This window comes from Psammomys obesus, unplaced genomic scaffold, assembly GCF_907164565.1.
Source record: "Psammomys obesus unplaced genomic scaffold, mPsaObe1.curated_primary_1811, whole genome shotgun sequence".
NCBI lineage: Eukaryota > Metazoa > Chordata > Mammalia > Rodentia > Muridae > Psammomys > Psammomys obesus.
In genome coordinates this window covers 2,266,337-2,280,330 of record NW_026596240.1, presented here as the reverse complement: position 1 = coordinate 2,280,330, position 13,994 = coordinate 2,266,337, and the positions used below count along the sequence as shown (strand labels likewise).

The following is a 13,994-nucleotide window of genomic DNA, read 5'->3' as shown; positions in this document are numbered from 1 at the left end:
ATCTGCTTTGACACACACTACTAGATACAGTCTTTCAGAGGCCCTCTGTGGAAGGCTCCTGTCCTGTTACTTGTTTTCTCCTACTTCCAACGCCCATCCCATTTGTCTTTCTAAGTGAGGATTGATCATCTTACCCCAGGTCCTCTTTCTTGTTTATCTTCTTTAAATGTGGAGATTTTAGTATGTTTATCCTATCTTATAAGTCTAGTACCCACTTATAAGTGAGTATGTACCACGTGTGTCTTTCTGCTTCTGGGATACCTCACTCAGGATGATCTCTTCTAGATCACACCATTTACCTGCAAATTTCATGATTTCCTTGTTTTTAATTACTGAGTAGTATTCCATCATGTAAATGTACCACAATTTCTGTATCCATTCCTCTGTTGATGGACATCTGGGTTGTTTCCAGGGTCTGGCTATTACGAATAAAGCTGCTACAAACATGGTTGAGCAAGTGTCCTTGTTGTGTACTTGAGCATCTTTTAGATATATGCCTAGGAGTGGTATAGCTGGATCTTGAGGAAGCGCTATTCCTAGTTGTCTGAGAAAGCGACAGATTGATTTCCAGAGTGGTTGTACAAGTTTACATTCCCACCAGCAATGGAGGAGGGTTCCCCTTTCTCCACATCCTCTCCAGCATGTGTTGTCACTTGAGGTTTTGATCTTAGCCATTCTGATGGGTGTAAGGTGAGATCTCAGGGTCGTTTTGCTTTGCATCTCCCTGATGGCTAATGAGGTTGAGCATTTCTTTAAGTGTTTCTCTGCCATTCTATATTCCTTTACAGAGAATTCTCTGTTTAGCTCCATACCCCATTTTTTAATTAGATTGCTTGATTTGTTGCTTTTTAACTTCTTTAGTTCTTTATATATTCTGGATATCAGCCCTCTGTCAGATATAGGGTTGGTGAAGATCCTTTCCCAGTCTGTAGGCTGTTGATATTGTTCTGATGACAGTGTCTTTTTCTTTACAGAAGCTTTTCAGTTTCATAAGGTCCCATTTATTGATTGTTGCTCTTAGAGCCTGTGCTGTTGGTGTTCTGTTCAGAAAGTTGTCTCCTGTGCCAATGAGTTCTAGGCTCTTCCCCACTTTTTCTTCTAACCGATTTAGTGTGTCTGGTTTTATGTTGAGGTCTTTGATCCACTTGGACTTTAGTTTTGTTCAGGGTGATAAATATGTATCTATTTTCATTTTTTTCTGCATGTAGACATCCAGTTGGACCAGCATCATTTGTTGAAGATGCTGTCTTTTTTCTGTTGAATGGTTTGGCTTCTTTGTCAAAAATCAAATATCCGTAGGTGTGTGGGTCTATTTCTGGCTCTTCTATTCTGTTCCATTGATCCTCCTTTCTGTTTCTTTGCCAATACCCTGCAGTTTTTATTTCTATTGCTCTGTAGTACAGCTTGAGATCAGGGATGGAGATACCTCCAGACGATCTGTTATTGTAAAGGATTGTTTTGGAGATTCAAAGTTGGGAATTTTTCTTTGAAGGTCTGTAAAGAATTGTGTTGGTTTGATAACACTGCCATCTTTGAATAAAGACAGTTTTACATTTACATTTTCTTTTCTCTTTAAAAATTTTTATATTTTAGGTTTAAATGTTATGGGTGTTTTTCAGTTTTGAGTGTGTATGTGTGAGTGTGTTATGAGTGCGTGTGTTAGTGTGAGTGACTGTGTGGGATGGAGGCCAGAAAGGGGCATCAGATGCTGTGGAGCTGCAGTTATAAGCAGTTGTGAGCCTACTAAAACACTAGAACCAAACTGTAGTCTTCCACAAGTGTAATATGTGTCCTTATCCCCCAAGCCATATCTCCAACCTCTACTTCCTCCTTTTTAATCTGTAAATCTTTGGTTTTATTGTCCTGCCATATTAGCTTAAGCTTCTAACACAATATTAAATAATAAGGGCCAAACTCACTTTTAAGTCTTAGGAAATTATCCCTTCCACCTTCCTGAGGTCTTGCCATCTCCGCTTACTCTTCTTCATTGCTCTTAGCTGTGAAAGACTGTCAGCAAGCACCAGTGTGTAATGTATGCACTGGCCCTTTAAGAACTAATTATAAAGTGAAACCTCTGAACTCATCACAAAACCAAGAAGTACAGTGCAGTCTTCATTGCCTGGTATGTCCTCTGTGAATCTCTGATGAGCCATGGGTTTCCGTGGACTTTGTTTTATGTTGTGTGATGCTGTGATGCCAAAATCCTTTGATCTAAAGGCTACCTAATATGCTAGATGTGTGGATTTTAAGCACCCTCTCTCTAAATGTAAATATATATATATATATATATATATATATATATGCTTTACCTTCAGTAAGAATGTAGTGAAACATTTATCTGTTTCATTTTCAGCTGAATGAGGAAACCGAAGAGTATTTATTGAACCTTTTCAATCGTCATGTTGAAGAAGGGTTGCAGTTTGTAAACAAAAAGTGCAGCCAAGCTATCCCCCAGGTGGACATCAGCAAAGTGACCACGCTTTGTTGCCTACTGGAGTCTTTGCTACTTGTCAAAGAAGGAGGTATCTTGTCATTGGTATGAAGTTCCGTTTTGATTTTAAATTGTGTGTGTGTGTGATGCTCATGTGTGAAGATTACAGGGCAACTTTTGGGAATTGGTCCTCTTCCCACTAAGAGTTCCGGGATTAAGCTCAGGTTGTCATGCTTAAGTACGTTTACCCACTGAGCCATCTCATCTGTCTTGCATGAAGCCTTCTTTTTCTAAAGCTATAAAAATGCTACGGTTCTATGAGAGTCTTTGCCAATAAAAACTCTAGATTTTCTGAAATTTGACCACTTGATTTTTAATTTAATGTTCTCGAGGCTAATGGCTGCAATTAGACTCACAGTTAGAGGAGCATGGGTGCCTGTGGTTTAGTCTGGTCCTCAGCCTCCAATACCCTGTGGTCTATGACATATTCCAGGATGTATGCTCAGTCTGCTCTATGATACTCACAGAGGTAGAACATGAGGAGCAGTGTTCCCCACTTGTGCCTGTCTTTCATGTTTTCATGGTTTTCTATCCTGTAAATAAAGAAGAAGCATCCTGTGGATCACCAAATAAAACATTCACCACACCCTGTTAAACACAGAGTCTAAATAAGAGAGAAGTCTCAGGCCTCACAGGTTACAGTGTCTTCCATCAGCAAGTAAGATATTTATGCTGTTTCTCTTTATCTTTTCAGGAACAAATGAAGCTGAACACTGTGCTGTGCCAGACTTTTGTGTTCTGTTACTTGTGGTCTTTGGGTGGAAACTTAACTGAAAATTACTGGGATTCTTTTGATACATTTATTAGATCACAATTTGATGACAATCCTGATGCCAGGGTAAGGACCAAGTGGAGCTGTCATCATCACTTTAAATTTTTAAATTTTAAGAATAAATCTTTAAGACCTCTCTGTTTTGTAAATAGAAGAATAATAGTCATGTGATCAAACAAACACTCCAGAAAAAAAAATGTAGTTGTAAGCTTAGAGATTTGAATTCTAGAATAAAATGTAATTTTAACTAGAAATACATGAACAGAAAAAAACAACTTTAAGAGCTTTAATCCTATTCATTGTGAGGATTTGAAAAAGCTGGTCTCATCTTTCAGCCACTGACAGCATTACTCCATTAAAAATAAAAGACAAACAAACAAGAAATCTTTCAGTGTGCTTTCCAAGGCTGTTGCTGTTGATAAGGCAACTGGTCAGTAAAGCCCAGTGCCGTAGCTGAATGCTGAGTCCCGATTATCAGGTGTATTTTCACGGTTGATCAGCATTGATTCTGGGGCTACTGCGTATGCATCCCAGCACAGAGCAAATATGCTCTGGTGAGTAGACTCCTCCCCATCACAGAGGGATTTGAAAATATGGAAGAAAGATTCAAATGTGCCTTGTGTTATTGGGTGAAACTAGAAACACCAGTACTTGTGGGTTTTCAAAATGGTAATGAATGGATATATTTGTATGAAATTTGACATGTACATATAGTTGTCCTTGAGGAAACTGATTCCAGTACGCCCTCCCCCAAAGAGTTCAAAGTCTGCAGATGCTCAAGTCCCTTCTATCAAATGGGGCAGTGTTGGCAAATATCGTACGCACAGCCTCCCGTATCCTCTGTCTCATCCCTAGAGTACTTACAGCCTCCAACACAATGCAGCCCAGTCAGCAGAGACAGAATGCTTGCAAACCTCTTCTCTGTGTGTGCTTATTGATTGACTCTTTCATTTCTGACATTTCGGTCATTCTTCTCCAGACTCAGTTTCCTTAGTAAGGTTTTTCACCCATGTTGTCCTTTCGTATCCACTTTGTTAGTGTTCTCACCCATATTTTAATCTAGGACCTGAACTAATTTCCTTGCTTCACTCATCCTGTTCAAATCCTTCTTGAAGTCTTTGAACTCTCTACATGTAGGTTGTGGGTGTGGAATTCTTTCTTCATTTCTTTCTTTTCGTAGGCTCTCACTATGTAGCCCTAGCCTGGAACTCACTGTATAGACCAGGCTGACCTAACACTCAGATATTCATCTTTATCATCCTCCTGGATGATGGGGTTAAAGGTGTGTGCCACCTATAGCAAATGAAGAATTATTTTCATAACATTTAAGTTACACCATAATCTTTGCCTTCTGCAGGATTTGTATTGGCAATTTCATATTTTGCATGTTTCTGAGATACAAGGTACAGATCTGTTGGGTTGGAAGAATTTTTTTCCCTTACCACATTATATTTTATTTTAAAGATGCATTTATTTATTATTTATTCACTTTACATCCCAATTGTAGCCCCCTTCTCTCCTCTTAATCCCACTCTCCCTCCCTCTTTCCCTTATCCCTCCTCCCCTACTCCTCAGAAAAGGAGAGCCCCCCCATCCCTCCCCAGCACATCAAGTCACATCAGGACTTATCCTCCTATGGCCTGGCAAGGCAGCCCTGAAAAGCAGGCAACAGAGTCCATGTCAGAGACAGCCCCCATTTCCCTTACTAGGGAACCCACATAAAGCCAGAGCTGCCCATCGGCTATATCTGTGCAGGAGACCTCGGTCCAGTTGATGCATGGTTCTTGGTTGGTGCTTCAGTCTCCATAAGCCCCCCTGGGCCCTGGTTAGTTGGCTCTGTAGGTGTGTTTGTGGAGTTTTCCTGTATTTTATGTGTCTCGGTGTTTTGCCTGGATGCATGTATGCCCTACCACATGTATATAGTGCCCATAGAAGCCAAAGGAGGGAGCTGGATACCCTGGAACCAGAGTTAGAGATCATCACTGTGAGCCACCATGTGGGTGGAAGCTACCATGCCCTGGATTGCCGATTGAAGCTGAGAAAGCAGGTGCTTTCTCTTATCTTAAATGAATACAGAGTAAGGGGTATAGTGCCTGTGTGGGATTCCAGCCAGCTGGACTGCCCTGTCTTCCTTCCCCGCTGAGCAGTAGTCAGCAGGGGTCATCTCTCCTTGGAGTTTCTCAGCCAGCAACATGGGGAGCACTCTCAGCATGATGCCCACACTACCAGGGACTATCAGATTTTAATGTGCCAGGCTCCAAGGGGGTTGGGCTAGCGCACATACAGAAAGTTAGACACACATAAATAAAAATGAATAAAATAAATATGTAAAGTAAATAAATCTCATCCCCACACTCTGTAAGCTGAAAACAGGAAGAGCTCTGGGGCTTGCCAGCCACCAACCTAGTTCCAGGTTCAGCAAGACCCCCGTCTCGAATGAACGAGGCAGAAAATGGTAGGGTAGGGCACCCATCTCTACACTCACCCATACGATGCCCATATAGCAACACACACACACAAGCAAGTGAATATATCCCACTGCAGTTAAATTTATAAAGTAAACAATTAGCCTCTGGTATTTGAAGAAATTCTTAAAGAGAAAAATGAAATTCAGCTCTATTCATGTTCTCTGCTACGTTTGCTTCGCATGAATGTAGCTATTTCTGAGAGTCGGTGCTGTCCATTGACAGTTGGTTTTATACTTCAGCTCCCCAATTCTGGAGATCTGTGGAGCATTCATGTCGATTTTGATACCAAGCGTCTGGACCCCTGGGAGCGGATCATACCCACCTTCAGGTACAGCAAGGAGGTGCCGTTCTTTGAGATGCTTGTCCCTACAACAGACACGGTGCGCTACGGCTATCTCATGGAAAAGCTACTGGCGGTCAGGCACTCGGTGCTGTTCACCGGCACGACTGGAGTCGGCAAGGTAGGAAAGCCTCATCAGACAGGCAGTGCTGTCAGACTGAGGCACTGTGGAGCTAGGATCCTCAGCATCAGAAATAACACAGGGTTCCCACAGAAAATCTTTTTTATTTACTGTACCACTTTTTCAGGAAGAATTTAAGTCTGCAGAATCCATACTGACCCTGGGATTTCCCCCAGAGTTTATCAGTTTCTGAACATATCCTCAGGTTGGTGTTACAGACCAGGCTGTGAGTTCAGGGCCATGTATTTATTTCTGCAGTTGCTCCATGTCATCTGGGTGGAAACTGCCCAGGGCAATTGAGTTCCCGAAGGACTGCTGATGACAATCATTCTGTCCTGTTTCTTATTTAAGTTTAACAGACACAACCACACTTTCAGTGTTATTTTAATTCTGGGAAGAAACGAAGAGGAAAATAGAGGTGTCCACACAAACCCAGATTCACTGTTTACCTTCCATGTTATTTGTAAGAAATGTGTGCCAGCAAGATGGTTCAGCAAGTCAAGAGGCTTGCTGTGCAGCTTGGCTACCTGTGTCCCCTCTCCAGGATCCACAGGTGAAAGGTGCTCTCACCTCCACTCATGTATACCATGACACAAGATACCCTCACATGTGCAGGCTCCTACGCACATAAACACACACACTAAAAAAAATACAAATTTTGAAAGATTTCAAAAAGAACAAAGAAATGTGGGTCTGCCTCATTATCAAATTGGACTGGATAGTAAGAGAAGAATTTTGGTGTGACTTTTCCTTAGTTAGGTCTGGTTCGAGTATTTCTTTGGTCCTGATGGATGTAACTGAAAGTAACGGCCGCAGTGAAACAGTACCAGTTTCGCCTACATCCAGCCTGCCTTCTTCTCTGCTGCTTCTCACTCACTCACTCTGCTGGATTATGGCCAACAGAGGCTACTTAAAAGGTATCACACTGAATATGAAATCAATTAACATACTCTTTTTTATCCAAAGTCTGTTATTGCAAAAGGCTTACTGAATAGAATTCAAGAATCAGCTGGCTATGTCCCCGTTTATCTAAATTTTTCTGCCCAAACTTCATCTTCAAGGACGCAAGAGATCATTGAATCAAAACTGGAAAGAAAAAGAAAAAATATTCTAGGTAAGAATCAAGATTGCAGTTTAGCTGTACACAACCATTCGTCCAGCCAGTAAGCTGCATACACAGGGAGCAAGCTGAGCCGTCCTTGTGGTGAGCGGCCCGCTCGGCCAAGGAAAGCACTGGTCTCTCTCACAGGTCCCGGGTGTCAGGCTGAGGGCCATGCCGCAACACAAGTGTATGCAGAGCCAAAGTAAGACGTTTCTGTTCATGGACATTTTCCTCCTCTAGCTATCTCAATGTGAACTGCAAGTCATTTATTCCCCCACACTGCGTCAACTACTCCCATCACCATGACAAAACACCTGACAAAAGCAGCTTAAAGGGAGAAGAATTTGTTTAGGCTCCTGGTTTCATGGTGGGAAAGCAAGGTGGTCACAGCGCATCTGTGGTCAAGAATCAGAGAGCTGAATGCCGCTGTTCAACTTGCTTTCTCTGGTTTTTATCTTTCGTTTTCATTCAGTGTGGGATCCCAGTCCATCGGCTGGTGCCAGCCACATTCAGGGTCAATCGTTTCTTCTTCCTTAAACCTCTGTGGAAACACTCTCACAGACGCACCTGAAAGTATGTCTCCTAGGTCATTCCAGGTGGAGTCAAAGTGAAGGTTAATCGTGACAGCCGCCCTCAGCAGATCATCTGCAGTCTCTGACACCTCATGGCTCCCTTCTGTCCATCCAAGGCCCCCAAACCTCAACCGATTTTCATTTGTTTAAAACCAACAAACATCCTCATAGATGGCACACTGAGTTTCTGGGTTTGGTTGGAAGTAGCATGAGTATAGGTTTGTCTTCAGTTGGTGTTTTTGGCCAACTTTTAGCATCTCTTTCTCTTTCTCTAATTAGCTAGTTAGGTTTTTTTTTTTTAATCATAACTTTCCTGTCACCTTTAGATACTTTAAGTCTAAGCCAATGTAAAACATCAATCCCACACCTGACTGAAAGTCAGCCCTCATCTCTGTTGTAAATCAGATGTGCACCTCTAGGTCCTGACATGGAGGGTAGCATGGGGTGATCTTAGTAGCTCTTTCTTCCTGTAGAGGTTCTGATGTGTAGGTCAGGAGAAGATGAAATAGACTAATGTTTTGCCCTCCCTGGCATTTAGACTGTCTCCATGTGTGGCCCTGCTCCTCTGACTGGATTACTGTCCATGTAATAAACTACTGTCCATGTACTAAGTGAGCAGGAGCAAGCTCTCATGAGCATCCCTAAAGAGCAGTTCACTGGCTGGGCCACCACCTCCTTACTGCAAAGTTCCCTGAGGGGATCTCAAGGTCTCGGCCTCCATTCATTCCCACCCTCCAACAATACAAGCTCTAGCTCGTACACACTTCACTTAGCAGCCATCTGAATGGTACCTGACAGAGCCGAACCTCAGCTGCTTTTCACATTGTCAGCCATGCACTGACATCCATGCACCAAGAGTGGGCTTACCAACTGCCTCACCACCTCCTCCTGGTTCCCTTTTCCTTGCTCAGCTAGACAAAGGGTGGAAGATGCCAGTCTGGTTTTTGTTTTTGTTTTTTTTCATGAGCTCCAAATTTTTATGAATGATTCTCTGAGGTCTCTTCCCCACTCTGATCTTGCTACATGGCTTCTCTGGGGCAGAAGAGAGCTGTGTCAGAGAAAGCTAATTCAGAATTAGCTTTAGTTGCATTGGAATCACCATCCAGCATTCGTCCCAACCACAGGGCTGTAGCTGTTTTCTCAAACCCTGGATGCTAGAGGGGGAATTCCCCTTCTGTGCTTCCTCCCTACCGTCTGGGATTTTCCATTGATGGGATTGGGATGGTTTCAGGTATCAAAGTCGTTTACCATGTGGAGGTGATGAGGTGGCTTCATGATCTGAAACCTGTGGTATCCCTCTGCTTCCTTCCTTCTTCCTCCCTCATGCTCAGTGCAGTCAGGCCGCACACCTGCTGAGGGCAGAGGGAAAGGTCCAGGCCTCGCTGGGGAGCTAGCATCATGACGTGTTTCTGAGACTAAGGGTGCATGACACTGTGAATGCCTTGGTCAGGTCGGTGTCCGCTGGCAGGCGGTGCGGGGCAGATCCCTCACTGCCCGCCCGAAATGCCATTACGCCAAGGACCAAGCTTCAACATGAATTTTTGGGAGGACAAATCATTTTTAAACTACCACCACCACCACCACAACAACAAAAAATGGCCTTATGATTTTCTAAGGACAAATTGTGATTCTTTTGAAATCCCTTCTCTTGTCCCAGGAGCACCAGGAAACAAGCAAGTTGTGATTTTTGTTGATGACCTGAATATGCCCCGCCTGGATCATTATGGCTCCCAACCACCTATTGAACTACTACGGCAGTATCAAGATTTTGGCGGATTTTATGACAGAAACAAACTCTTTTGGAAAGAAATACAGGTTAGATTTGACATTAATTGGTGCACTCAAATATGGAGTATTATTTTTCAGGGCTAATATAACAAAATACTACAGTCTAGGTAGCTTAATCTATTTTCTCGTAATTCTGAAGGTGAGAAGTTTAAGATCAAGTGTAAGCAAAATCTGCTCCAAGACTTCTCTCCTCGATTTTCATATGTTCTTCTTTTCCTCATGATGTTGTAAAAATTAGCCGTACAGACCACTCAGACTCCAGTCTCAGTTAGATATGGATGGTTTATTTGAACACCTCTCCAAGCTGACTGATCAGGGCCACAGTAAGGACTCAGGAGCCTAACTGTGACATCTACAAGGTCTCACAGCAGGGTTTTTCTAGAAAAATAACTCAATTCTGAAGACATGGTGAGGGCAGTACAAAGCGATATTACATTTTTGGCTAACTAGACAACGTATTATCAGCTAATCTTGAAGCTGATTGGTTCTAGGTAAGTGACTGTCTTCCAGAGTGCAGCCCAAGGGCAACCGAGTGCTACCAGTGTGTAGATAACAGAGTGCAACCAGGGTGTAGCCAAGTGTGCAGATAACCAAGTATGAGTTATGACGCTATTGAATCATACAAAGCATAAGGTCAGCTATGAACAACCACTTCCAGGAAGCAGAGTCGGAAAGCTTAAAATTTTGAACTTAATTTCCCCTAAGAAACAAAATGGAAGCTGAATCCAAAGCTGGCTGCAGCTTTGTCTCAACTAGCAGGCTGCAGCAACATGGGGTTGTTAGTCTGTTGTCTATTTCTAATACCGGTACACCAGATGGGTAAGTCACAAAGCAGTTTATTGTGAATTGTGGTCTTGATCCAAGGGCAAGAGGCCACATGTAGTGTTTCACCTTGGGGACCATGCAAGTAGTACGTGATACTGGAGAGATGTGAACAAATGTCTCTTCAACCCAGATATGTAACCAACGGCAGACCAAGACAAAGATACCACCAAAATCCAAGTTGGTGAAGCAATGAGGTTTATTGAGCTTACTTCCAGGTGTGAATAAAGGATTACTTACAGCAACGTGGATGACTCAAAGGCAGCTGCAAGGCTGGATATGGTGGTGCATGACTTTAATCCCAGCACTTGGGAGACAGAAACAAGTGGATCTCTGTGAGTTCTGGGCCAGCCAAACTCACAGAGTAAAACCCTGTGTCAGAAGAAAGAAGAAAAGGGGGAAAAGATGCCTCACCCAAACCCCATCACCAGGAGCATGGGTGACAACTCACGAAAGCTGGATCTGGTGTTCATTGCACAACTTGTAGGCAGCTCAACAATTCAGAGAGTCTCCTCTCCTCAGCAGTCCTTACTATCTATATAATCTTGAGCATCAAAGGACCTTGTGAATTTAGTAACTTTCTGGGACTTCCAAGAACTTGTAAGTTGTTTATATCCTGATATGAACAAGCTTCTCTTAAAACTTCTTAAAAAGCAGGGGAGAAATACCACACAACAGCAAGGCATCACATGGAGAAATAAGAGGAGCATGCATGTACCTCCTTGTCTCTGTCCCTGTTCTCATGAGACTACCAATAACTCAATAGTAGAAGTACTATGCAGATGACCTTATCCAATCCTAATCACTTCCTAAAGTTACCATCTCAAAACAACACGGTTGGATTAAGCTTCTTCCCTCTATGTGCCTCATAATAGGGATTAAAGTCCAACATGAGTCATGGAGGAGGCAAACCACACTCAAGCCATAGCATTTAGCTTCCTTTGTGTCCTAATTGCATTGTCCTAATTGTATTGCATTAGGAGGTCATCCTAAAGACACCATTTCTCCAAATTCCCTGTCTTCAAAAGCAATCAACTTTTACCACAAATTAGGACTTCAACACATTATTTCTAGGTAAATTCAGACTTTGAAGCATGGCTTGGTGCTTCTTACCTGTAATCCAGTTCATTCCATCTGCATTTACGTCTTGCCGTGCTGTTTCAGGAGACAAGTGGCAAATGAGGCAGCCCTTGTCTCCCAGAGAGTAAACAGACATTTGTGGCAAAAGATGACTAGGGGAGACAGAGAGAATTCAGGCCTGAGATTGGGATGAGAATAAGAGAAGCAGGTATTTGGGAGCCTAGATTGTAAAGACAGAACAAAGAGAGTGAATACTTTAATACCTCATAGGATCTTAAATACCCTAGTCCCATAAAATGTAACTCTGGAACAGCAAAAGGAACAGAACCCATGTTTCAGAGGGCTGTAGGTGCATAATGAGGACTATGGGTTTATCCTCTTCATGATGGAGAATCTCTGAAGCAAGTATTCTAGAAAGATTTCCTTGGCTGTGGGAAAGAAACAGACTAGAGAGGAGGCAAGAACAGAATCTTCAGCCTCTAAGAGGAGAAAAGATGAGAGTCAGAGCTTTAGTGTGGTGACATATGCAACCAACAAGCCACCAGCAGGGCTTGGGAGTCTGAGGGAGAATGGGGGTCATGCCTTGACTGCCCACTCTGTTTCTGTTCTGGAAGGGGGCGTGTCTGGGGTAAGTCATTCTGCTCATAGTAAAGACAAATTGTTCCAAGCACTGTTACATCACTTATCTCTCCCAGCATCCCTGCAAAACAAACGGTGTTGTTAGCTCAAAGATGAAATAGACACAGCCCAAATCCTAGAATTTCTTTTGAATGTATGGGCCATCCATTGTAAATATCTCTCTGATTACTTGTTCCTTTTCATTGCCATGGTCATTATCTTAAGCCAAGCTTCTCCCTCAGACTTCTGGATCCAACAGTCTATACATCATAAAGATATCAGTCAGATTAAACAACACCTTTAACTGGCCTCTAGACACCCTAGGTCTTCTCTCTGACCTGCAGTCAGCCTGAGTGGCCTTTTAACCTCTGTTGTTTGTTTTTAAACAGTTATTTTTCATTTTTAATCATGTGCCTATTCAGAGGGTGCCCGTGCCCCCATGAGCCCAGAAGAAGGTGTCTGGTTCCCTGGAGCTACAGGCAGCTGAGTCACTGACGTGGGTGCCGGGAATGAAATTCTCCAACAGCAAACTACAGTCTCCTACAAGAGCAGAACACATTCTTCAACCCTTGCCATCTTGCCAGCCCCAGAGCAGCCTTTTCAAAATGCAGCCCTGACACTGCCAACTGAGTGGCTTAGTTAGACACCCAAGACTTGGTTTTCCTGCCATGAACTGAGAGTAGGAATAGCGACCTCAGATAGGCCTGGGGCTGCAGTGCTGGCCCATGACGGGCCCTCTAAAGAATGGCGTCTCTGAATCCTGATATTAGGGAGGGCAGATCTTTTCTCTTTCTCTGCAGGGTGACCCGAGTGGCTTTCTCTCCACACAGGACGTAACAATTGTCTCAGCGTGCGCACCTCCAGGAGGGGGCCGCAACCCTGTGACACCCCGCTTCATCCGACACTTCAGCATGCTGTGCCTGCCCATGCCCTCAGAGCACAGCCTGAAGCAGATTTTTCAGGTGAGTGCGGATCCTGATCTAAACAAGATGGGGCAAAGAAAACATTTACCAAGAATCTCATAGTCAAAACAGTGCACTGGGTTTCCAGGGACCCCTTTCCTCCCTTTCCTAAGCAGGAAGCCTGGAACCACTGGCCACAGAGAGCAGCTGGCTACTGGCTGCATTGTTGATTTCTGTAGACCATTTAGGAGTGCAGAAAGATTAAACATGACACTCCTAAAGGCAGGTCTCTTCCTTGCCCAGGCCTTACCTCCACGCACACTTCAGATATGATCTCCAGGGCTGAATGCCCCCTTAAACCACACAACACCCCAGGCCGCTCCAGTTCAACACACCTCAGGCAGACTGCATGGACTCTTGACACCATTGCTATAAACTATGAGCCCATCTTTCACCCGCACGTATTAACCTCCCCACGAGACCACTTCCTCGTCTTTTACACGGGAAACACATTGTTGCCTTAACCTAGGAGTGCTCAGCAGAGTGTCCAGTAAGTGTGAAACATTATTCTGAGAAGAACGATAGCAGCACATGCGCCAGTGAGGGTAAGCCTTCACCAGTCAGCCAAGGCTGGGTCTTGGAGGAGGATTCAAATTGACAGGGAGGGCCGAAGAGTTCTTGAGTGAGCACAGTCACAGAAACAGGAAATGGTAAGTTCATGGTAAGACACAGACCAGCTATGAATTCCACTCAGCCAACCCAAACAACCACAAATCACAAGAAAGGGCCTGTTCTTGGAAGTATATTCTGAGACAAACAAGAGCCTTTGTGTTGGAATTTAGCTTTCTTCTAGTTGCAGTTAGAAAGGGATATCAAAATGAGGGTATTTGAAAGACAAATATTTGGTTTAAAAAAAAG

At 43.5% G+C, this 13,994-nt stretch overlaps 1 protein-coding gene across 1 annotated transcript in view; it reads left to right on the top strand.

The window, feature by feature from the left end:
• Positions 1-13,994, top strand: part of Dnah6 (dynein axonemal heavy chain 6) — a 200,961-nt gene that overhangs the window by 95,852 nt on the left and 91,115 nt on the right. Inside the window, exons 35-40 of the mRNA XM_055596419.1 lie at positions 2,354-2,536; positions 3,186-3,329; positions 5,971-6,192; positions 7,159-7,306; positions 9,524-9,681; positions 13,005-13,136. Coding sequence (XP_055452394.1) covers positions 2,354-2,536; positions 3,186-3,329; positions 5,971-6,192; positions 7,159-7,306; positions 9,524-9,681; positions 13,005-13,136 — 987 coding nt within the window. The remainder of the gene's footprint in view (positions 1-2,353; positions 2,537-3,185; positions 3,330-5,970; positions 6,193-7,158; positions 7,307-9,523; positions 9,682-13,004; positions 13,137-13,994) is intronic.